Source organism: Pecten maximus, chromosome 14 (genome assembly GCF_902652985.1).
Source record: "Pecten maximus chromosome 14, xPecMax1.1, whole genome shotgun sequence".
Classification (NCBI taxonomy): domain Eukaryota; kingdom Metazoa; phylum Mollusca; class Bivalvia; order Pectinida; family Pectinidae; genus Pecten; species Pecten maximus.
In genome coordinates, this window is record NC_047028.1 from 11,154,158 (window position 1) to 11,179,327 (window position 25,170).

The following is a 25,170-nucleotide window of genomic DNA, read 5'->3' on the forward strand; positions in this document are numbered from 1 at the left end:
ATCCATAATTTCATATCACGTGTCTTAATTAATTGTAATTACATAGCAGGTGTCATCCTTTTTTTTAAATTACATATCACGGTCTTTCCTATCAATAATTTCATTTCAAGTGTCTTCCTTATCTATATTAACATACCACGTGTCTTCGTTAAGTTATTATAAATAGCATGTTCATAGTATAATCAAATGCCACGGTCTATTCTGATGTTATCATAGTGTTCATGTCCTGACAAGATGAGATAACATTGAACTGAGGATTGATCTCCTTTACTTTACACGCCTTATCAATGATAAATATGTTTACAGTATATCCCGTGTTCATACCTCGGAATAGTGTTGCTGATCTTGGCCTCACTGAATCTGTGTGTCGGTTGTACAATCTTTAATCAGTATACATGTATTCCGAACGGTGGCATTTTTATTTAGCCCCTCAAAAACCCACAAAGAAAAAAAAAATAACTATGTTCCATTAGTTTGATATGAAACTTTTATATTTCACGACGAATGCAATATATTTTACATTATTATCAGTATAATGTAGCCTTTCCTGATGTCACTGTAATGTTCTGATAAGACATTTCGGTACGATGACACTATAAAAGGGTACCTCACTGGCTCATCATCAATGGATTGCAAGATATCAACTTGCCGTCAAACAAATAAATTGAGTGTGGAAGGTAGTTGGTTTACAAATAATTAAATCCGGGTAAACATGTCATTGCTACATTTGACATATATTGATGATTTTTATGTTATATTTTAATATTGGCATTTTCTTTTGTATGTTAAATGTTAACACCTAAGTGGCCGGGGTTCGATTCCCCGATTGGGTCATCTGCCCGACCACGTGGGTTTTCCCCGTGGTTTCTGGTTTGCTCAAATAGGGACGCGCGCTTCAATCTGGGCAAACAAGCGCGATTGATATGGGTTGATATCACTTGTTTCGCAATTATTATAAAATAAATAAAATTTGCATTTACATACAATTACAGTTTATACTTAACATGATATATATCAGTTATTGTTAGTGAGATACTAAAACACTCCCCAATAATCTCTAAGTAGGTATTGGTATAGTCTCTAATATATAAAAAGGAAATACTGACATTGTATTTGTGTTATGATAATTAAATACATTGTACATATATATTAATGATTCTCTGATAGTTGATTACTTCACTGACAGATATTTGTGTTATGATAATTAAATACATTGTACATATATATTAATGATTCTCTGATAGTTGATTACTTCACTGACAGATATTTGTGTTATAATAATTAAATACATTGTACATATATAGTATTGATTCTCTGATAGTTGATGACCTCACAGACAGATATATGTTATCACTGACAGATATATGTTATCACTGACAGATATATGTTATCACTGACAGATATATGTTATCACTGACAGATATTTGTTATCACTGACAGATATATGTTATCACTGACAGATATTTGTTATCACTGACAGATATATGTTATCACTGACAGATATTTGTTATCACTGACAGATATATGTTATCACTGACAGATATTTGTTATCACTGACAGATATATGTTATCACTGACAGATATATGTTATCACTGACAGATATATGTTATCACTGACAGATATTTGTTATCACTGACAGATATTTGTTATCACTGACAGATATTTGTTATCACTGACAGATATTTGTTATCACTGACAGATATATGTTATCACTGACAGATATATGTTATCACTGACAGATATATGTTATCACTGACAAATATTTGTTATCACTGACAGATATATGTTATCACTGACAGATATTTGTTATCACTGACAGATATTTGTTATCACTGACAGATATATGTTATCACTGACAGATATTTGTTATCACTGACAGATATTTGTTATCACTGACAGATATATGTTATCACTGACAGATATATGTTATCACTGACATATTTGTTATCACTGACAGATATTTGTTATCACTGACAGATATATGTTATAAATAAATAAAATTTGCATTTTCATACAATTACATTTTATACTTAACATGATATATATCAGTTTTATGGTTAGAATGAGATATGAAAACATCCCAAATAATCCTAATAGGTAATTGGTAAATAGTCTCTAATATAATATAAAGGAATACTCGACATTGTATTTGTGTTTATTATAATATAAATACATTGTTACATATTTAAGATTCTCCTCTGAATAGTTGACATTTACTTCACTGACAGATTTTTGTGTTATGATATTAAATACATTGGACATAATATGGAATGATTCTCTGATAGTTGATTACTTCACAGTGCTGACAGATTGTTTGGTGTTATGATAATTAATACATGGTACATATATAGTAATTGATTCTCATGATAGTTTGATGGACCTCACTGACAGATATATGTTATCACTGACAGATATTTGTTATCACTGACAGATATTTGTTATCACTGACAGATATATGTTATCTTATGGTAGCGTTGATGTTATGTACAGTGTACTTCACCTATCAGCGACAGCAGGTATAAAATATTGGAATAAGAACAATAATTTGCGTTATTAAATACGTTACTAAAATCGATACGCACATGTGTATATTTCGACAATTGTGTACAATTCTTACATATATATAACATAGTTACATAAATGACGAAGGAAGACAACGTTTTGGCTCGTGCCCTGACCAGGCCTCGAACTCACGATCTACGGCTCCCAATCGCCTAGCCAGAATACCGCTGCGCCACATCGGCGATCTTCAATGGCGCAGAGATGGTCGGCCCGATACCCTGACATGATCATTGTGGAGGTCGTCTATTAGATGATATGGATAGCTGGATTGATAATTCTGTAATTCTATAATTCTGACAAAATAAATCATAAAGCTTATCTAATAAAAATCATTGTGCATTAACAATATGTTATTGTTGGATACAATATGGTGAAGATTTCGAGTTTAACCTTTTTGTTTTAAACACTTTACACTATCGGTCAGTAATAACCCCCAGCCACCATTCGTTACGTCTTCCCCGTGGAATCCTCATAATGGAACGCGCGCTATGTTAATTTTCACAGCTGGGTGTACACAATTCGTTAATGTATGTGTTCCAAGGTTTTCCTTCAGTTTCCTACAAAACATGCACCAGTATGTTTCATTCGCATCTGCCCCGGAAGAGAGTTTTTATTATGAGAGGAAAACAAATCTGTTTAATGTTTTTAAAACACATTTTGAAACAAGTTCTAAGTTGGAACATTACAGGCTGCAAATAAATAAGAGTTGTTTTGTATAAACAAATACATATATATTAAAGATACAATACATATAATTAGGAATGTGTTATGATTGTAACAAATCTGAATGAAAGACGACGAGTAGAGTATGAGAGCCCTCCAGTGTTTGAGGACATTTACTGTACAGGGGGTTGAACCAAAGGCCCCTCAACCCTGGCAATCCTTCTAGTTGGAAATTATTTACATGTATCTTGGGGGAAAACATTGTTTTATTATATGCCAATATATGCCAGGTAGCAGATACGTTCTGTGTTTACACAGACCAGTTGTGTTTATCATGGTCTATGTTTATTGGGGAGTGATCGAATCCAGCAGGGGTCCAATGATCCGTACGTCTTCAGGCTAAAATTAAAATATCGCAAATGATAACACCATACAAAAGAAATCAACACCTATCAATGATCATCTAAAATGCAAATTCAAGTATATTTCGATTTTTATAAAACATTTCGTCCATGGATATTCAGTTTCCATAATGAGATGTTAAGAAGACAATACTTTGGATAACTAGGTCAACTTGCATTGCAGCTTGATAAGTCATCCAGTTTATATCATTATCAGAATTAAAGGGCACATAAGGGTTAAGAAATAGTATATTTTTCAAATATTGTTAATTGTAAATCTGTGTTAATATGTATTAATTTTACGAGTCTACCCACAGAATTCTGACCGAAAACTGGCTGTGTAACAGCCGGGAAGAATCCAAGTCACGTGATCATATCTCAATACTGGATGTTTCCTCTTCTATTTTCTGGAGATACAGAAGCATAACCAGATCGGTGATTTAAACTTTATTCGTAATTTTAATTGTTTATACTAAACAATACATTTCTATTGTTAGTAAACAATGAAAAGACAACGATAAAAACGATTTTGTGGGTTAGATTAGTTTGAAGATAACTGTATGAACCGGTAAGACCTGTTAAATGATAACATGATAAATGCTCTATGTTGCTAGCTGAAATTGTAAGTTTGTGTTTGATCATAAATACAACATGACTCCCACCGAGACCCTACGACCAGCCTTGCGATGGAGATTTTTCTGGGATTAATTGTGGTACTGACCATACATTCTGGGATATATGGCGACAAGAAAGGTAAGACCACCAGGTAGTCGTGTCTATTATTTTATCATTCATAAGATGCTTTGAAAATCATAGTCCTACAGAATATCATTATCGCTAGAAGTAATATATGTAACACATATGTGAGATCTAGTGACCAATATATTTCCGGTCATCAATTACTGATTTTTTCCTATTTTCCATTTTTCAGTAAAATTCATTTTTACTCATATTCTATAGTCTTTTATGCATAAGTGTCATCAAGATTTGTACAATTTTGAAACGAGTCACTAGTATTTCATATCTATTCAAGAACTCTAACCAATACATTTTAGTCTGAAATATTCAATTTCTTCATTTGACAATTCGTAGTTTAGTGTGCTTCCCAATTAAGATTGAGTCTATTAAAGGAGTATAAGCTATTTAGATACATAATGATATGTATGACTTTATTATTCAATAACATCATTGCTTCATGTCGAACATTGGTAATTTCTTCACAATGACGATTTTTTTCCCAAACACGTCTGTTTTTATGTTGTACAAGGAGACGGAATATTTCCCTTCATCAATATGCCTATCTCGAAACCTTATGTTGTCAATTTCCCCGAAAGTTGCCGACATCTGTCATGGAAGTCGTGATAAAGAGAACATGTCTTTTAACATCGAATCAGCTGGGGTATATAAACACCGTAGGTTGGGTAAGCGGGTATGTTACTGTATAAAAATGGAATATTAACAATTTGGAAAATTAAAATAATCACGCTTATGGCAAAGCTAAGTTGCATTATGTCGTTATTGGCCGTGTTGTACGAAAATATCTAGTTAAGCGGCTGATATTGAAAAGTCTAAAGTATTCTTGATACTCTACAGGGAATATTCCATCGGCATGGTCAATAAAGTGGTTTATGACATACCGTCAATATACCCCAATAGGTGAAATTGAAGGACTTTGCAAGATCACCTGTTTGGATAAGCTCTTAAGTCTGCCAACAACAGAGGAGCGCACATCTGGACACCAGACTCAACAAATATGTTGTCGATCAGAGAATGTACTATTCTCAGTTCATCTTTGGTGTATATCTTATGGGTCTTAGTCGTATCCTTTAGTGTGGGTTTGACATCGGGATCAATAAACGCAGACTTGTTATGTTTTCATTTAGAATGTTAGTTGCTTATTCTAAGAATTAGGATTATACTGAATTAATCCACGCTAGCAGTGAATCCGATGCAGTAAGCTCTCATTTTAGCCATTTTCTGACATAATCTTCGACAGAATCCATAAGTATCTTGATATTCGTATTCTATTCCATGGAAGGAGTCTCTCGATAATTCGGTCATACAAAGCTCCCATAGCTTATCATTTGAATAAAGCGAATATCGCCCGTATCGACGTGTCCATCTGGACCATAAATTTTGATATGATTGACTCGATAGACAGCCAAACGATTATCATAAGTATGACTCGATACGTAGCCAAGCGTTAATCGCAAGTCTGACTAGATAAGTAGCCTAAAGTTAATTATACGTCTATGAAAGGCCGTTTTTGTCAAAACCGTGATAACTTTAATAAGTAGCCAAGTGTTAAACACAAGTCTGACTCGATAACAAGTCAAGAGTTAACAAGTCTGACTCGATCAGTAGTCAAGAGTTAACAAGTCTGACTCGATAAGTAGTCAAGAGTTAACAAGTCTGACTCGATCAGTAGTCAAGAGTTAACAAGTCTGACTCGATAAGTAGTCAAGAGTTAACAAGTCTGACAAGATAAGTAGTCAAGAGTTAACAAGTCTGACTCGATAAGTAGTCAAGAGTTAACAAGTCTGACTCGATCAGTAGTCAAGAGTTAACAAGTCTGACTCGATCAGTAGTCAAGAGTTAACAAGTTTGACTCGATCAGTAGTCAAGAGTTAACAAGTCTGACTCGATAAGAAGTCAAGAGTTAACAAGTCTGACTCGATCAGTAGTCAAGAGTTAACAAGTTTGACTCGATAAGTAGTCAAGAGTTAACAAGTTTGACTCGATCAGTAGTCAAGAGTTAACAAGTCTGACTCGATCAGTAGTCAAGAGTTAACAAGTCTGACTCGATAAATAGTCAAGAGTTAATAAGTCTGACTCGATAAGTAGTCAAGAGTTAACAAGTCTGACTCGATAAGTAGTCAAGAGTTAACAAGTCTGACACGATAAATAGTCAAGATTTAATGCGTTGAATTTATCTTGTTTTTGATTAGAATGGCTTTTCATAGAAATCTTACCAGAAGAGTTCATCATAATTTGTGGTCAATGTTTAGTGGGATGCGAGTTTGTCTCCATCACACGGAGTTGTTCATCAGACTATAGTAGTTACCGATCGAGTATATAGGGTAATTCAATACATATTCCCTTTTCAACTTTTACTTATTATTTCCCGGTAGATAAAAGTCGTCCCTGGCCCCGTTGGAGCAACAGAGTGATTATTCTGAAAATAGCAAATTGTTGGCAGCCTTGCAAATATGATTTTAACGATACATGATCCTGTATGTTGAAGTACATTACCTTAATTAGCGACACATGTTGTCCTCAGGGGGAAGCGAGTTCAGGTAAAGCCTATCCCTCGACATGGAGGTTTCTCATTTAACGTTTTCAGTTTGTTTCATTCCACCACCCAGCACTCATCTATTTTAATGAATACTGATCCCTCCTTTTGATAAAAATCAAAATGTCGATGTGCGAAATTGTTTCTTTTTTAGTAGAGTTCTAACAAAAACTCCGAATTCAAAACACCGAAACAGTTATGTTTATGAAATAACTCAAATACAGACTCAATTTTGATTATTATCAGCAACATTAACGGACATCAAACTATTTAAATCCTTACCTATGTAGACTTTGAAAATGAAATAGAGCTAACATTGTTTTTTTTAATTCTGCATTACAGCCCGCTTGGAGCAGTCAAACGAGATTTTGACAAATTGTATAAATGGCTAAAAGAATTGAAAGCAATCAAAGATTCTGTTGGACAAAACTTTTCTTTTTAATTTTTGTGTCACAAACATCGATTAAAAACAGTATTTTATCATATTGGTATGACATCAAACATGGCTTTATTCTAACTACAAGTACAACCCATTTTTAGTCATTTTTGTTGTCATTTATTATCGGTTATACTTATGACATCAAAATTGCAGTTTTGAGGCCTACAACCACACCTCAGCTAAATTGTTTTATACAGTTGTGGTTGCAGATACATTGATGCAATCTGCAATATGACACTGATAGCGATGGTTATGTCAAATGTTGTATTGATGTAATTAGTTACACATATCGTATGGGTCGTTAAAGCCTTCTGTAAATGTCCTTAAAAAATCTTAGTGTTAATAGGACGTCACACAATATCAAAGCAAGTCTTATTTGAAGGTCCCCTCCTTAGATAACCTTATTGTGTTAATAGGATGTCAAACAACCAATACCCAATCATGTGCATTTTTCTGGATATTTTATTGTGTTGCAGTGGCGATGTCCGAGGACGAGAGATTAGAGGCAATAGAAGAGCACTTATTTGAGCACGTGTTACAGGAATACCCAGAATTCGCTACCGTGACCGGATGTGACGTATACGATCAAAATCTGACATCATACACACAGGAGGCATTCACAAGGAGAAAGGTTAAGTTTAATACAAGTTTAAAACAAGTTTAATAAACATTATCATTTTAATTATTGCCGTTTGGATGAAATGCATATTAATATATATAAAGGTGTTGACTTAGTTCTTAAACAAATGATTTGTAAACATGTATTTCCTGTAGTTTGCCGGAGCTTATGTGTCATATATCAAATAAGAATGGTTATGATCATCATCCGAATTAATATCGTTTTAAGATTTACTCATTACGTGACGTTGATCATCAACTTTAAAATGTAAACATATGTACTATTCTTTTGTTTGTTGGTTTTGAACAAGCAAATTCGGAATATTTGGAGGAAAACAACTACTAAATTTATTTGCGAACAAAAAAGATTACGTCAAGACAATGGGAAACAAATGTTGAAAATGTACATGTAATAAAAGAACAGGTATTTAGAAGCATTGATTTCTGTACACAAGCAACACCAGGCTGGTAAAATCTGATAAACCAAGCATATCAACTACATTGTATATATATTAACGACGTACATTTGGTGGGAATTATCATACGGAAAATAATTGTCGATCATAAAAAAAAAATTGTATTCGGAAATCGCGAAAAAAACATAATAAGACAATAACAATCTGATTAAAGAAGGTAGTAGTTAATCTTACACTATATCATGATGCGGAATCTATAATGTATTTCGTGTCGTACACAGATTGCTAATGAAGAAATGGTTGCTGACCTTAAATCTCTCTCCAAACACAAGCTGTCCAGACAACACAAGATGCGGTACACGATCATTATGGACCACTTACAGACATTTCTGGAGGGCTACAGATGGCGAGAGTAAGTTTAGTGTCTCTAATATAGTCTGTTCATAGCTTCCTACTATGATAATTTCCTACATTACTTTTCTATTAAGTTAGATATTTCAGCTGTATTTCACTCACATAACATGATTTGTAAGGTTTTTGTTTTTAATTCCAAGACAGTTCATATATACCACGAAATGCAACCAGGTTTTCCTAGTTTCGAATCATATAGCCAACAACAGACCGTGTGAAAGTATTAAAAGCATGTTTCTTCTAAAGGATTTTTTTGTTTATTCTACTACGTAAAAATGCATTATTTCTGTACATATACAGTCTTCACCCATCGATATTAAGATCGGAAAGAGAAAATATAACAATTGAAATGATTTAATTTGTGCAATTTTAATGCTTACACTCAGAAATTAACAGCAATTGATTTCTACAATTTTAATGGGTACACTCATAAACTTACAGGAATTGATTTGTACTATTTAAATGCGTACACTAAGAAATTAGCGGCAATCGATTTGTAAAATTCGAATATTCACTCTCATAAATTTCCGGTAATTTATGTTTTACAATTTTAATGTTAACACTCAGAAATGTACGGTACACTCAGAAATTTGCGGTAATTAATTTGTACAATTTCAATGTTAACACACAGAAATTAACGGTATTATTTCCAATCCATACTGATAACTAAGAGAGTCAAACATTTGGGAAATAAATGTTTAATGTTGTTCATTTAGTAACCAATTTCATAGGATAAATAACAAAACAAAACGTACCCGTTTTGAGATCAAAATATTCTTAGTAAACCAATAACATGTGCTTTCCAGCTTCTTACGAAATTTAATACTTATATATAAAAAATCGGACTTTTTGAATCATTTACCTAACTCCTACAGAGGCTCCATGGTAGCTAATGAACAGATTTGAGATACACCAGGCGCATCGTTTAAATGTTTACGTCTTAACTGACGTATCCGAGCCAAGTGTTTGCTTTTTACACAGCCAGATGGGAAGATATTTTTAAAAGTTCATCTGCGAAAAATAAACAAGAAAACAGATGATTTTTTTTAATAATGCAAACAGAAGATACAAAATGCATCAGTTTTTAATTATGTTAAATCCCCTCAAACATCTCTTTTATTTTGAGTGACACACCAGGTTTCGTTTCAGATTTGGAAATCTTAACCCCATCAACGTCATGGAGTCCTTATATTCAAAAAGTAGAAGTTGGTTCTTGCCTAAAGGAGGTTTGCAGCAACATTTTCAACGATATCGGGGGCGATTCGCTGGTTATCCAAAACAGGTAAATGGGGAAAATTGAAATGAGCAGAATGGTAGAACACAGGTTGTTGTACGTTCAGTACTGGTGTCATTAGTAGTTTATTAAATGGCTATATATAAAAACACATCGTGACTATCATGTTTCTCAATACCTACTTGTTTAGGAGGTCCTAAACCTTAACAGCTTTATACCCTTATTAATGGATATGTTTTATTGGTTTAAAACGTATACATCGCTAGAATTTATTTAGATACAAATAAACACTGAATCATGGCGAGAATGGCAGAAGCGGAAAGCTTACAATCTCTCAACAATATATAAACACTAGTTCATCTCAGCTAGGCCCAATGTTGACATTATGAAGAGTCCAATGGTGTTACACCAACTGTATTTACCTGATATAATATACGGAAACGTTACATTAAGCCATGAAAGAGTCTATATTTATAAAGGTTTCGGCAAAAAAAAAACGGGTCGTTATATTTACAACGGGGTATATCGTGTGTGATCGGTACGTTGGGATAATCGTAAGATTGTGATTATGTAGTAATACAGCTTTATGGTAAAGAACCTAAACATTTATTATTTGTGAAGTTCATGTGTAAAGCCTTCAAATACGTACTACCTTGTCTGGAACCTTCAGAAACTTACTGTCATGTCTAGAATCTTCAGAAACTTACGGAACAAATCAGCAAATTAGCGGAAATAGCTGGTAAAATATATGGAAAGAGAATTAAAGCAAACGGGCTATATCCTTTATAGCGTAGAGTAAATTCAGAGGAATGATGATATTCATTGTTTTATTTGTAAGCAGAACACAACTAATTATATCTTAAGCGTGGTAACGGTTCCACATTTGGACCCCGTTTAAAATACCTATGACATCAAGCTTTTTTTTGTTTTGTACCTAGGCGACAGATCTCATCAACTTGATGAAGAGGGCCATACATCTTAAAAGGACAAATCATAAATATGCCATGGTAACTATAAATATGTTATTTATATAACAAACCTCTTACACTTTGTTTATATCGAAAATCCCAATGTGATTATATATTTGTGACATTATACATTAGGTATAAGTACATAAGAGCGTATGTTGCCCCTATAAAACGTTTAGAGAGTTATCTTAGTTTGGTATCAAAAAAATAAAATTATTTAAGGAGGGGACCTTTACATAAGGCCTGGTTTGGTGTTGTTTGACATCCTATTAACACAATAAGGTTAAGAAAAGGACAGTGTCTATTAACGGGTATCCATATGTAAGAAGGAACTCTATCTGAAAAAAAAACATATTTCACATATGAAATACAATTCATTGATGGTCAATAAAAAAAACATACAACGCTACATGATCAAAATATCATAACACCTATTGATGGCGCGAGCTAGGCGAATTACTTACGTGTATGTTTTCACTAACATCTGTATAATATTCAGACATTATGCATAAACCATTGTAAACAACTGACCTTTCTAAAAACATCTAGTTATATTCTCATTCGATGATAAATCGTTCTTACGTTCTTATTTACGCCATGTTTATTAAAGTTTCTCCAGAACACAACTGACTCAGTAGATATACTATCTCACGGTTTCGCTAACGTATCTGTAGAGTTGTTTTTGTTTGATGTCTGTTTCTATATATTATCTTGTCTTCTTTGTTTAGGGGCGCACACACGAGATGAATGAATGGTTCAATAGCATGATGATGTTACTGCGGAATGAGGATGAATTTTATGCTATGTGAGACACCTAATGGCAAATTACATTACTTCATAGATCAATTATCTTACCATGAATATTCTTGTTTTCCTGTTTAGATTTGTCAAAAGCTAAAACAGGCTATTTTTATTCTACATAACAAATTAAAGTTGAAAAACCACTTATAGCTAAGTATCACTCTAACGGATGTGGTTTTGTTTTTCTCCGCCGTAAGAAAATATGAACGGTGAAAGATTTTATTTAGATATAAATTATGAATTTGAGAACTAACTGGGGAATTATATGTCATTAACTTTGTATTTATTAGTTTGTATTCTGTGTATTTCTATATCTGACTTTATATCAATAGTTAATTGTTTTTTAATAATCATTCATGCTATTTATACATTATTTATCATTAAATGTTTAGACCGCGATATGAACAAAAGGAAGTGTTTAACCTGTTGAAGCAGCTACAAGACACGATAATGGATGTTCGGAGATTCCTGATGGGTGTAAGTAACACACTTCATGTTAATTAAGTTTACTAAAACTAACTTCCCATGAAAGGTATGATGTCACCTGCCCGACATAGTGGGATTCACCTGGGTTCTCCGGTTTCCTCCCTCCGTAAGACCTCTTGCGCGCTTACGTCCGGGCCAACAAGCGTGATTAATACAAATTGATTTATCTTGTTTTGTAGTTGTTGTAAAATAAATAATTTTCAATTTCACTAACGTATTTTCATCACCATTAGTATATATAATATATCTACACGATTTGTACAGGAAAGAAATAGAAATATATATATTTCAAAGCAGTGTTTTTACTAGGATTGCTATTTTTTCATCTAAGATTTAGAATAAATTCTTTGATCATGATTTTTAAAACTGTTGAAATTGATACATACAATCTATCTATTCTATCTATCTAAATATGGCCTCATCTATAATCGTTTTAAGGGTAGGTACAATGCAAGTTTCTATGAGAGGTCATTCTGGTTCGTCCATGCGCTACGCAAAGCCTTTGATACATTGGCAGTGGCAATTTGGTTGTTCAGATGTTGTTTTTGTTTTTTTTTAATCCTACGCGACGTTTTACGAATTCGCTTCAACGTAAATCATGTTGATAGGAAAACATGTTAAACGTCTTACACATAATTTTGGTCCATGTTGTATAGAGACAGCTTAGATACCACTCTGTTCCGTGTGATAACCATTGTGCTGATACAATAGAATATTGACGGAAACTGTTTCCATCTCAGATCCCGCCGTGTCGATTCGGACTCGTGACATCACGTCAAACGCAGCAGTGACCACACTTGTGGCAGTGTATACGATGTTATGATAAGGCTCAACACGTCGATAGGCATGTTTCCGATGGAATATTATATTTACCGATCGGCAATATATCAATAAATGCGGTAACTCGAATATCTTGTGAAAGGGGACATCGATGTATTTCATTTTCTTAAGACTGTTTCTCATCCTGTTTTGCTAATCTCCGCCATGGTTGCTCTCGGTTATGATAGCGGAGGATAGGGAATATTGCTTAGAAAATACAATGACATTTCAGGACTTTCGATCCTGTCATTTTTATTGTTGAGCATTCATATACCAATAAGTATCTAGTAAGGCATGCTTTGGTCAATATTTCACATCATTATTTATAACATTACTTCCTCTATTGAATTGACCAAGATGGCGACCCTGGACTGTATTAGTTAGTATGAACGAGTGCAGCCTACCAGGAGAATCGGCTCTAAGGCAGGCAATCCGGCCAAAGCAGGGCGAAGCTCTAATTAAACCAAGGCCAAGAACCAGTCAATTTTTAATTTTTAAGGCAGCGTATGTTGCAAAGAGAGGAAACTCTTGTTTAATATGTTGCAATTTTACATCTGGTATGGTCTTGTCATCGAGGAATGCATGCATTTCGGTCTCGTTTTAGTTAAATTGGCTCTAATTGAGGTGTTTCATCTTTATATTGTGATTAAGTTCCATTTCACGAGACAATTTCATATAGACATTAATGCATAATAACTGTACCTAGGAATACCTGCCAAATACACGACCTGATCCAGGTGTGGCGACACTACCCCAAGGGCTTGAATACTACGAGGCGTGTATCAAATACCACACAGGCCTACCACTAACAGCTGCCGAGGTGCATTCTATTGGGCTAAAGGAAGTGGGACGCATTCGTCTAGAAATGCAAAAGGTATGGAATAACTGCTTCCAACATTTACTACATTGGTGTAAGCTTCATAGTAATTAAACAAAGACATATTTGCCACCTGTTTTCACACTCGCTTATAGTTTCAAATTAGTGTTATGGTATTGATCAAGGTAATTGCTCCGTCTTAAATGCTTTAAAGATTGAGCAGCTGTTTTAGTTAATATTAAGAAGTTCTTTTAACGATTGGCCTCTTTCCCTAGCTGCGCGTTAAACTTACAAAACCCATCTTGAAAACATGATTTCATTTAACTTTCCTGAGATCCGTGATCCATATTACCATGTGTTGTGTATATCATTGTGTTGTGATAATAATCTATGGATACCTTAGAATGTACTAATAGTGTCAAGAACCCAGTACGTTTCCAATACACAATTATTTATATTATTATATACGACTAATGACAATATTCATATGTTTACATTCAATTACCAACATACGGAACAGCGTACAGTGTAACTAAAATCTAGTTTTGTCAGTGCCGTTTTCATTGGTTGGATGTGAGTTTTTTGGGGGCGTAACCTAAATGACTTTGGTATTACAGGTGATGGATAACTTGGAGTTTAATGGAACATTGACCGAATTCTTTAACCGCCTTAAAACTGTGCCAGGATTGTACAATCTCACACAGGTATAGAGAGGCTGTGTTTGTTACCACATCTATGTATATAACTACAGTCATGTATCAATAATTGATTTTTTTATTCCCTAACGATCCGTTCAGAAATATTATTTGAAAATACTTAATAATGAACCTTTAAATTTACCACGCCATAAATGTTATCGATTAGAACAGCAGTAATGGTTGATTTTTTTCTTTCTTATAAAAGTTAGTTTTTCCTTAATTTCTCTCTTTCTCCATTAGTTTTCCTCCCTTTCCTTTCCTCTTGTCTACTCTATCTATTTGTCTCTTCCCGGGATAACATCCTTTATTTGTTTCATGTGCGTCATTGACTCGAACCAAATTGTGTTACAGAATGTGAGAGATAAAGCTATCAAATAAAATATAAATATAAAAGATGAACAGTAATATTTTTTTAATAGACGATATAGTTATCTTAATCTAATGTGGAATTACATACCTGTGTTCAGTAATTCCAATTGCTACTCCTCAAATAGACCATATTTTATTTTTAATTCGTATAGGATGAATTGTTATCAGAGAATGAGTACAACATCCATGAACTGATAGAACCTCGGCTCTGGGATATATTTAAACCTATAGAGCACGTTCCTGTCAGGTAAGATGTAACTTTGGCTCCGTGATATATCTAAATACTGTAAACGGGGATATTTACGCGAGGTGGGTCAATCGCGAAAAGTACCCCCGCGCGTATAGTTTACGTATCGAAATCGCGAAATTAACCACCCGCGAAAATAACCACGTTTACAGTATACACCGCACATTTATAGTGTGCCTCCACGTCCCCACCAGATCATATACACCGAAGTTATTTTAATTAAATCGTTTAGTGTGAATAATGTACCTTTTAATGATTATAACAAACTCCCTGGACTCGTTGTGACATTAAACACATGTAAATAGACTGCAGTATGTATAACAACCATTGTATGACTTGAACGTGATTTTGGTGACTCCACTGTCACCTTCATCAGATATAATCAACATTTTGTCTATTCTATCGTAAGACAATATGATTTTTTTCGTCCGATGAATGTGACAGAGTAGGCATCGAAACGTCAAACTCAAATCATAAACTGGTTGTCATATACCAAACGTCACACTCATCAATCATCAACTAGTTGTGATATTTGTCTGATGAAGGTGACAGAGCAGTCAACGAAACGTCAAACATAAATCATAAACTTGTTGTGATGTATACCAAAGTCTATTGCTGGTTATTTGTCTGATGAAGTTGACAGTGCAGTCACTGAAACGTCCCACTCAAACCATACCCTGGTCGTGATATATACCAAAGTCTATTCACATTTACACTCACCAACCAGAAGAACACGTTACCTATTTTAATGAAAATGAATGTGGTAGCCAATCGGTAGGAATATTTTACGTGTACAAGTACGTTAACAGCAACCGTTTTCCATGAATAACTTATCAAAGATATTTTTATTTTTTTTCGATAATGATATGATGGAATATTTGAGGTGTACAAAGTGATATATATATATGTAACAGTTACTGTTTTTCGTGAATAACTTATCAAAGAGATTTTGATTTTAATTTTTCCCACCTATCTTAATTTTTTCTCATCGCATCCCCTAGGTATTAGGACTTTAAGCCCTTAGCATCAATGGCGATTCCAAGTTTTAAATAATTTTTATAGCTCTTTTTATCTAAAAATAAACCATTTTAATATTTGTTGCTACTTTGTGTTATTTCCAACCTCTATCCATAACCCACATTTTGCCAAATTCTCCATCTTGTATCCGTGTTATAAATTAATTTCTTTAACCCGAACTTTCTCGACCTGTTTTGACAACTCTGCCAACCCAACGGATTTGCGAAAGTTTGTGTGTGCCCTCTATCAAATACTAAATGATAATATTAACTATGTTTTTAGAGTTGAAGGAACAAGGTTGGCAAGATTTCCCTGGGGAGGTTATAACAATGGAACATTTGGAGTGAACATTCTGATGGCGGAAAAAAAGTAAGAAATATTTGATCAAATGTTACATCCATTGAGAATTCACTTAACGTGATAAATGCTATTAATCATTTATCAACAATCATAACAATATGTGCAAGAAGTATTATTTTCATTTCAAGATATTAATATTGTACATTTTGTTCGTATTGGTGATTTTTTAATCGGAACATGGCGTGGAGCAGATACTAAGCGTCATGTTTGAATTGTACCCATGCATGCAATTAAACTCCAAAGTCTTTGTAACAGAGGCTAGTGCTAGGAATTACTGAAACCCTTCATTGTTCTGTACACTTTGTTTATATTTATTTTACTGTTCTTTTCTAGACCAGTCTTTATAATGATGCCCCTTTCCCTTCACGAAGCTGACCCAGGCCATCACTTCCAGGTAAGCACGGTAAATGTCTTAATGTCTTAAACCCTACTGGCAGGCCAGATGTAAGTAATGTCTTGTTCTCAAATTGAGAGCCGAAGCTATTGGTTTTGTCACTTTTTTATAGATGTTGAGGGTTTGATGAAAATACATCCGACATATATTGAGTAACCAAAGTAAGATTTTAGAAACCATGAAAGACCTGTCAGTGCTTCATCATATTTTTAATTCCTATATAGTGTGTTTGTGACCAGAAAAAAATATCAGTCTTTTAGTGTCTCTTTAAATGATAATGCATTTAGATTACATAGATAGCTCGGTACATGTACGTGCTCTCAATATCAAACTTATTATAATAAAAAATATATAGCTTGCTTACGTTTATTACAGATTTTGAAATTGTTGTTAACATATCTTCCTATTGTTCGAATAGGATATCTACCCGAATGTCCCAGACCTACCGAGGTATCGACAGTGGATTAAATTTGGAGAGTGGCACGCCGTTCCATTCATGTACCCTTCCTATACAGCATACATAGAGGTAAACAACTTAGTTGTGATTATCATACCGCACGATATGTAAGGACACCGTGTCAGTGGAGGGTATCATACAGCAGTTTTAAAAAAATGCAGTTTATGATGAGAGTACACTCTTTTTTATTCAATTATATTATTTTTTCATTTTTTTTATTAGCTCCATAACGAAAAATGTATTCACGTTAATCTTTATAATTCAATTTGATAAACAAAATCCCTGCAGAAATCTGCTTTTGTTGATGGACTTTTTCTTTTTCTCTTAGAGATTATTACGCGGCTGTATCAGCCAATCATAAACGACGTAATTATTTTACGTTCTTTCCTGATAACATCATTTCTAAGCCAATGAACATGCTTGTTACAAAACAATTAAGCAATATGCAAACATCATGGATCTAAATTGTCAGACGTCAGATGCTGATAACGGTAAGAGCGACAATGTTTGGTGTAAGTTAGGCATATAGTAATTTCGTTCATCAAACGTAAGCACTATAGTCATGACTTGAAATCACCTCGTTGAGAAAGTTAAAATCGACGTAGATTGTGTGATTGTTTCAGGGCTGGGCTCTTTACAGCGAATACCTTGGCGAGGAAATGGGACTGTACAACAATACCTATGACCTGTGAGTTTTGACTTCTCGTTACATTGTAATATGGAGGGACTAGACTCTACTGTGTTTCTCACTGTTGGCGTATATCGCCATTTCTCACAGTCCTCTCTTCTTCAATTCTAACAATAGATCATTCAAGACTATCTATAACTGCTTAATTAACGAATTACATACCATATTCATGAACTGTACAAGTCAAAATACGTTAAAGTGGATATACTATGATATTCTAACTTGCTAGTTATATGTGTATGAGGTCCAGATTTATTCAAATTCTATTGAAATTTTACATTTCATTTTCTTTTGTTTTTGTTTAAGATTCGGACGCTATGTGTTCGAGATGTTTCGAGCCAGCCGATTGGTTGTGGATACCGGAATACATGCGTATGGGTAAGGTCATCAACTATTACAGACGAGAACAAGCTGTACAACAATATGTACATGTTATCATAATTTAAGTCTGACTATGAACGTTATAAAAGGTAATGCCGTCATTTGTTGTGATGTGACCTATTACAATCAACTATTCATGTAATATTGTGGATACCATTTGATTAAGAAGTTAAATTTAACGGACTTGATACTTTTTCAAAACACAAGTATCACTCCCTAGTCATTATACCCCACTCATGAAAGTCATATATTGTATAGTTGGTAATGTATTCGGACTTTTCATTAATAATTATATTTTACATCGATACATCTTCATCATATATCACTTCCTTCAATAACGTTTACGTTTTACTCCTAGATTCGTCCATTCCACACATTGGACTAGATATGTAGTTATAGTAGTATTTTGTGAACATGTTGTATAAAAAAATCCAATTATATGAATTAGATTAGTAATTTCTTACTTCAAGGATGCACTATCATGGATAGTAGAGGAACTGAGATTATTAGTCTAACCTTACTTAACTAATGTTACCATATAGGAATAAACACATTCTTTAACGTTAGTTCTAGAGCTCACGTATCTCACATTAGCTGATGTGATTATTTTCCAGATGGAGTAGGGATGACGCTGTGGAGTACATGATGAATCACACCGGTCTTGCTAAGGAAACGCTCCTTCGTGATGTCAACCAATTCCTTGCTTGGCCAGGGCACGCATGCGCGTATAAGATTGGCGAACTGAAGATCAAAGAACTCCGCAATATTTCTGAGAGCAGATTAGGTAAGAAATCTTGTAACGATAATTAATTCTGATTTGTAAGCAAAAAATAGGCCAAAGTGTAGTTTTTCCATTGTTAATACAGTAGTATCGTGTGAATCAGTTTTAGATCTTAATCTCGTCGATTCTTATTACAACATTTAAACTTTTTTTCCCGTTTGTTATTAAAACGAACTGACAAGAGAAATGGCCGATTGGGTCTGTATTTCATTTTTGTTGTTTGTCCTTCGTAGGAAAACTGTTCAACGTGAAGGAATTCCATGACGTCATATTGAGAATCGGTCCAGTTTCGCTGGGAGTTCTGCAGGACATAGTGGACGAATGGATTACTGAGACTTTGTTGTTAGCCTCCAGTGTCGCCACCATCGGCACATTTTTATCTGTGTCACAGACTGTAGTTCTGATCTGTCTCGTCTCCGCAATCAACCAAGTCTTAGTCCATTAGACAGGCCATTGGTGGAGTCTCGTCAAATTGGGCATCCGTCATATTGCATTTGACAGACTCTAGTCAAAATGTTTCGTCAACCATCTCCACCAAAATAGAGTTTGATTGACAGGTTCTAGTCGAACTGTTTCGTCAACCAGATCCACCAAAATAGAGTTTGATTGACAGTCTTTGGTCGAGCTGTGTCGTCAACCATTTCCACCAAGATACAGTTTGATTGACAGGTTCTGGGCGAGCTGTTTCGTCAACCATTTCCACCAAGATACAGTTTGATTGACAGGTTCTGGGCGAGCTGTTTCGTCAACCATTTCCACCAAGATACAGTTTGATTGACAGGTTCTGGGCGAGCTGTGTCGTCAACCGTCTCAACCCACATGGAGTTTGACAGTCTGTTGTCGACCTGTTTCGTCAGCCATCTCCACCATGACAGAGTTTGATTGACATTGTAACGGTTGCGTGCCTACAGTCCGTTACCAAGTTCCATCTTGGACCCAATATATATCTAACTGTTGTAAGAAAACATAAACATTGCCGACAATATATACAAAACAATGGCTAGTCTACCTGACTTCAATATATATGTAACAATTACCTAATTTACGCCTGGTAAATATCTAACACTATGATAGCCTGAATACAACCTATTACCTAGATAAACCAACTGTATCACAATGTACCTACACCCGTACACCCTGTACCGCAACACTAGGTGATCACGACAACTTGACCGCGACACACGTACACCGTGACTGCGTACACCCTATACCGCAACACTATGTGATCACGACAACTTGACCGCGACACACGTACACCGTGACTGCGTACCTTTACCGAGACACCCTTTGACCAAGTCACCCGTTTACCAAAACACGGCAAACACTTGTCTCGGTACCTGTCACAGTCACCGTAACACAGTACGTCGCCCTGTACTGTGATACCCTGTAACGATATGTGATACTGGTACAACAGTGCAACCCTAACTTATGCAGCTAGGCCCAAACTTATTCAGCTCGGTCACTGTTTACCTTTATTTACCTTTTTGTAACGCTGAGTTTTCCTTCATCCGAGCAAGCTGGAGAACAACCGAACAACTGACTTGCCCGTCTGATGGAGCCTCTATTTATACCCTCGGCCAGGATGGAATCAACCAATCAGAATCGCTCTTACAAACACATACATATTCAAGGACTTGAGCAAGACTATACAGCTACAGATCGTTTATTAATCACAATATTTACATTCATTCGTTTCATTACCCACGCCTCTGATTCAATGCGTCCCGCATTGCACATTAATCAAAACATCAAAGTTTTTTTTGTTTTTTTTTTCCCCCATATACTTCAAATGTGAACATCAGAAACAAAAATAGTTTATGTACTGTCTTAATCGAACCATTCCTCTTCTTCAACTCTCACCACCGACTTCCCATTCTCCATATACGTGGATGTTGTCTTTACGGTTCGTCTGTGACTGAAAAGGTTCGTTTGTACGGCCGCGTCCACAAAAGTTTTAATGTTACCCAACTGGGTCCCGAACTCCCTGGTCTGCACCTCCTGCTCCCGTGCACTACCTGTGACGGATGTAGCAGCACTATCTGAGACACGTTCAGAGTTCTTATGAATGCTTGGCTGTCTTGGTGTATATACCGGCTGTGGGCGGCACGGCTTTCTGATAGTGACCATCTCACCTTGCTTGGATATCTTGGATGGAGGTTCAGGTTCATCTTCAGACACATACCCCAGTATGTCTAGCACACTCCCTGGATCCTGTTCATCCAGTTCATTGCATATTGGATGTTTCCTTTCCACATGTCTTTTCAGACATACATTCTTCTCTGTGACAAAGTTGCATTGGTCGCATTCAAACTTTTTCTTATCTCCTGCATTTGTACCGCACTTCACTAAATGAGCTGTCCATTCCTCATTAGAAGGGAGTCTCTCCGAGCACAGTGGACACACTAAACCTGGCTTCCTAGGAGTTGTCTTAACTTGAGGCATCTTCCTGCAACACATAAATGAACATAATTATTTTCTTTATGTTAAAGCACATAGTCAGTCATCCAGACTGGTCTTCTCCTGACACGACCTTTCGTGCTTTCTGGAAGATCTGGAATATAATCAACATCCAACTCTACTGTGTTACCGTCAGCTTCGATAACATCTGGCCCTGCTGGAGTCTCACTTTCACCCTTCAGAATCTGTGCTTGACATCTGCGCATTCTATCAACGTGTATGACATGTTCCTTCTTAGTTTCATCACTGATAACTTTGTAGATAACATCAGACACCTTATCAATTATCCTGAATGGACCCTGCCAAAAACTCATCAACTTTGGCGTCCTACCAACTTTCCTTTGAGGGAAAAACACATAAACCAACTCTCCTTTCTCATAATGATCCCATTTCAGTTTCAGGTCATGATAGTGTTTTTGCCTTAACATTGCCCCTTCTAGGTTTTCTCTAGCCACCCTATGAGCGGTTACTAGTCTATCTCTAAGTTCCCAAGCCCATTGACTATGGAAGACTGGTTTGGATTCACTAGGGACATCATAAAACAAATCTACCGGAGTTGAAACCTCTCTGCCTAACATAAGCATATTTGGCGTAAACCCTGTGCTTTCCTGCTCAGTAGACCGGTATGCCATCATTACGTATGGCAAATGCTCATCCCAGTCATCCTGGCAGTCATGGACATACGCGCTAAGCATGCTTGCAAGAGTACGGTTGAATCTCTCGACCATACCATCCGATTTCGGGTGATATGGAGTAGTTCTTGTTTTCTTGATGCCAAGTAGCAGACACATTTCATGGAAGAGTCTGCTTTCATATTGTCGGCCCTGGTCAGAGTGAATAGTGTTTGGTACACCAAAACGGACAATAACCTCCTCCACGATCAGCTCAGCAACTGTAGAAGCTTCCATATTTGGCATGGCAAATGCTTCGGTCCACTTAGAGAAGTAGTCACTGACCACTAAAATGTATCTGTTACCGTTTCTTGATTCCGGTAAGGGTCCGAGTATGTCGGTAGCTAGTCTCTCCATAGGATATGCGGTAGGCTCTATTTGCATAGGTGCTCGCCGTTTCGCACATTCCTTCCTGCATGTACAATGTTTGCATCCTGCAATGTATTGACGTACGTCTCTTTGTAAGCCAGGCCAATAGAACCTCTGTCTCACACGGCTTAGAGTTTTGTGTACTCCCAAATGTCCACTAGTCCTCGAATCGTGACACATCTCCAGGATGTTTCGTCTCTCTCCGTATGGTATGACTACTTGACACTTTTTCTGCTTGGACTGGTTTACCCAACGCCTGCATAACAATCCATTCTCAATAGTTAATTGATCCCATTGGGCGACAAGTGACCTCACCACGGTGCTTCGACGCCTCACGGAATCCGAATTGGGCTTGATCCCATTTTCCACCCAATCGGCAACGAGTTTCACGTCACTATCAGCCAATTGCTGTTTCTGCAGTGCGTTTGTTTCATCCTCTTGTTTGTCAACCGCAATATTTGGTTTGTCATCTTTCTGGGCTGTTCGCACGAGAACTTGTTTTCCCTCCTGGTCGCGTTCCCAATCTTCATAGAATCCGCATTGGTGACACGGAATTCGGCTCATAGCGTCAGCGTTTTGATGTAGCTTTCCAGCTCTGTGCTGAATATCTAAGTCATATGTTGAAATGACCTCGAGCCAACGTGCTAATTGTCCTTCTGGCTCTTTAAATCTCATCAGCCACTTCAGCGCACTATGATCCGTTCGTACTAGGCACTTGTGTTTGTACAGGTATGGACGGTACTGATTAATACAGTATACCATTGCTAATAACTCCTTCCGTGTCACGCAGTATTTCCTCTCACTCTTGCTAAGTGCCCTACTACTGTAAGCTATAACATGTTCTTTACCATCAATGCACTATGACAACACTCCACCAACAGCAAACTGACTTGCGTCTGTGTCCAAGATGAATGGTTTTGTGAAATCTGGATACGCTAGGATTGGTGCTGTGGTCAAGCATTTCTTAAGTCTGTCGAATGCATCTTGACACCCTTCTGTCCATGTGAAAGCTGTCCCTTTTTCCGTCAGCTGGTGTAAGGGTTTGGCTATCTCAGCAAACTTGTGAATGAAACGCCTATAATAACTACAGAGTCCTAGAAATGATCTGACATCCGTTTGTGTCACAGGAAGTGGCCAATCCCTTACTGCTTTTACCTTCTCTGGGTCTGTTGATATACCATCTGCTGAAACAATGTAACCGAGAAATAACACTTGTTTACGAAATAAATGGCATTTCTTCGCCTTGAGTTTCAATCCTGCCTTGGTCAATCTGTTGAAAACCTTTTCTAAATTAGCGATTGCTTCACCAAACGTTTTCCCTAGGACAATGACGTCATCAATGTACACCAAGCATATCTCCCAATTCAGCTGGGCCAGCACTGTCTCCATCAGCCGTTCAAATGTTGCCGGACTATTACAAAGCCCGAAAGGCATAACATTGAAATGGTAAAATCCGCTTCTGGTGACAAATGCCGTCTTTTGCTTATCAGTCTCGTCCATCTCCACTTGCCAGTATCCCGAAAACAAATCCAATGTCGAGAACCACTTTGCTCCCGACAGTCTGTCCAATGATTCACCAATTCGGGGCAAAGGGTACGCATCCTTGACTGTCACTTTATTTAAGGCACGGTAGTCCACACAGAACCTAAGACTTCCGTCCTTTTTCTGCACCAACACAACACCCGATGCCCATGGACTAGACGATGGCTCTATTATTCCTCTGTCGAGCATACTTTGCACTTGTTGATCCACTTCCTCTGCTGCGTGGTGGGGAAACCGTCGTGGAGGTTGTTTAATAGGCTTCGCATTCTGAGTATCTATTTTATGCTTGACCATGTCCGTTCGTCCCAAATCATCATCAGATTTAGCAAATAGATCCTGTGTCCTCAACAAAAGCTGTCTGACCTGTTTTGCCTGTTCCGGTGTAAGCTCCTCTTTAGCTTCTTCATAAAGCTGTACGAGATGGTCCGGTAACTCTTGATACTTTTGTCCAATTTCAGACTCATCATTGTCCAGTACCTTATCAACTGGGCTAATTCGTCCGACATGTGTATGACGGTACACTTTCACCATTTGATCCGATGGGTTGAGTAGCCGTAAAGGAACCGTTTCACCTGCATTGACAATGGTCCTTGCAACCAGAGCCTGTCCTTTCTTCATGAACCTCTCACTTGACTCCATGATAAATGTGTCGTCTGGGAGTTGTTCGCTGTCTGGAACTTGTACAATTCCCTCACAAATTACCTCTGATCTCGGAGCTATACTTAGTGTTTCTTTCATGCTAACCCGGTAACATCCCAGTGTTCCCTGCCAAGTCAATGTGCTGTCCTTCTGACCAATCCTCATTTTCCCT

At 36.3% G+C, this 25,170-nt stretch overlaps 2 protein-coding genes across 2 annotated transcripts; one reads left to right on the plus strand and one right to left on the minus strand.

The window, feature by feature from the left end:
• Positions 1–3,947: 3,947 nt before the first annotated feature.
• On the plus strand, positions 3,948–20,205 carry LOC117342722. Its single transcript, XM_033904938.1, has 17 exons — positions 3,948–4,380; positions 7,835–7,989; positions 8,674–8,804; positions 9,953–10,085; positions 10,976–11,044; positions 11,734–11,810; positions 12,199–12,283; positions 13,818–13,985; positions 14,546–14,632; positions 15,148–15,242; positions 16,542–16,628; positions 16,953–17,013; positions 17,432–17,539; positions 18,094–18,158; positions 18,465–18,536; positions 19,154–19,323; positions 19,554–20,205. The coding sequence occupies exons 1-17, from the start codon at positions 4,314–4,316 to the stop codon at positions 19,763–19,765; spliced, it is 1,842 nt and encodes a 613-aa protein (XP_033760829.1). The 5' UTR covers positions 3,948–4,313; the 3' UTR covers positions 19,766–20,205.
• Positions 20,206–21,147: 942 nt separating this feature from the next.
• LOC117341741 lies at positions 21,148–21,762 on the minus strand. The gene has a single exon (XM_033903604.1). The coding sequence runs from the start codon at positions 21,760–21,762 to the stop codon at positions 21,148–21,150; it is 615 nt and encodes a 204-aa protein (XP_033759495.1).
• Between the last annotated feature and the right edge of the window lie 3,408 nt (positions 21,763–25,170).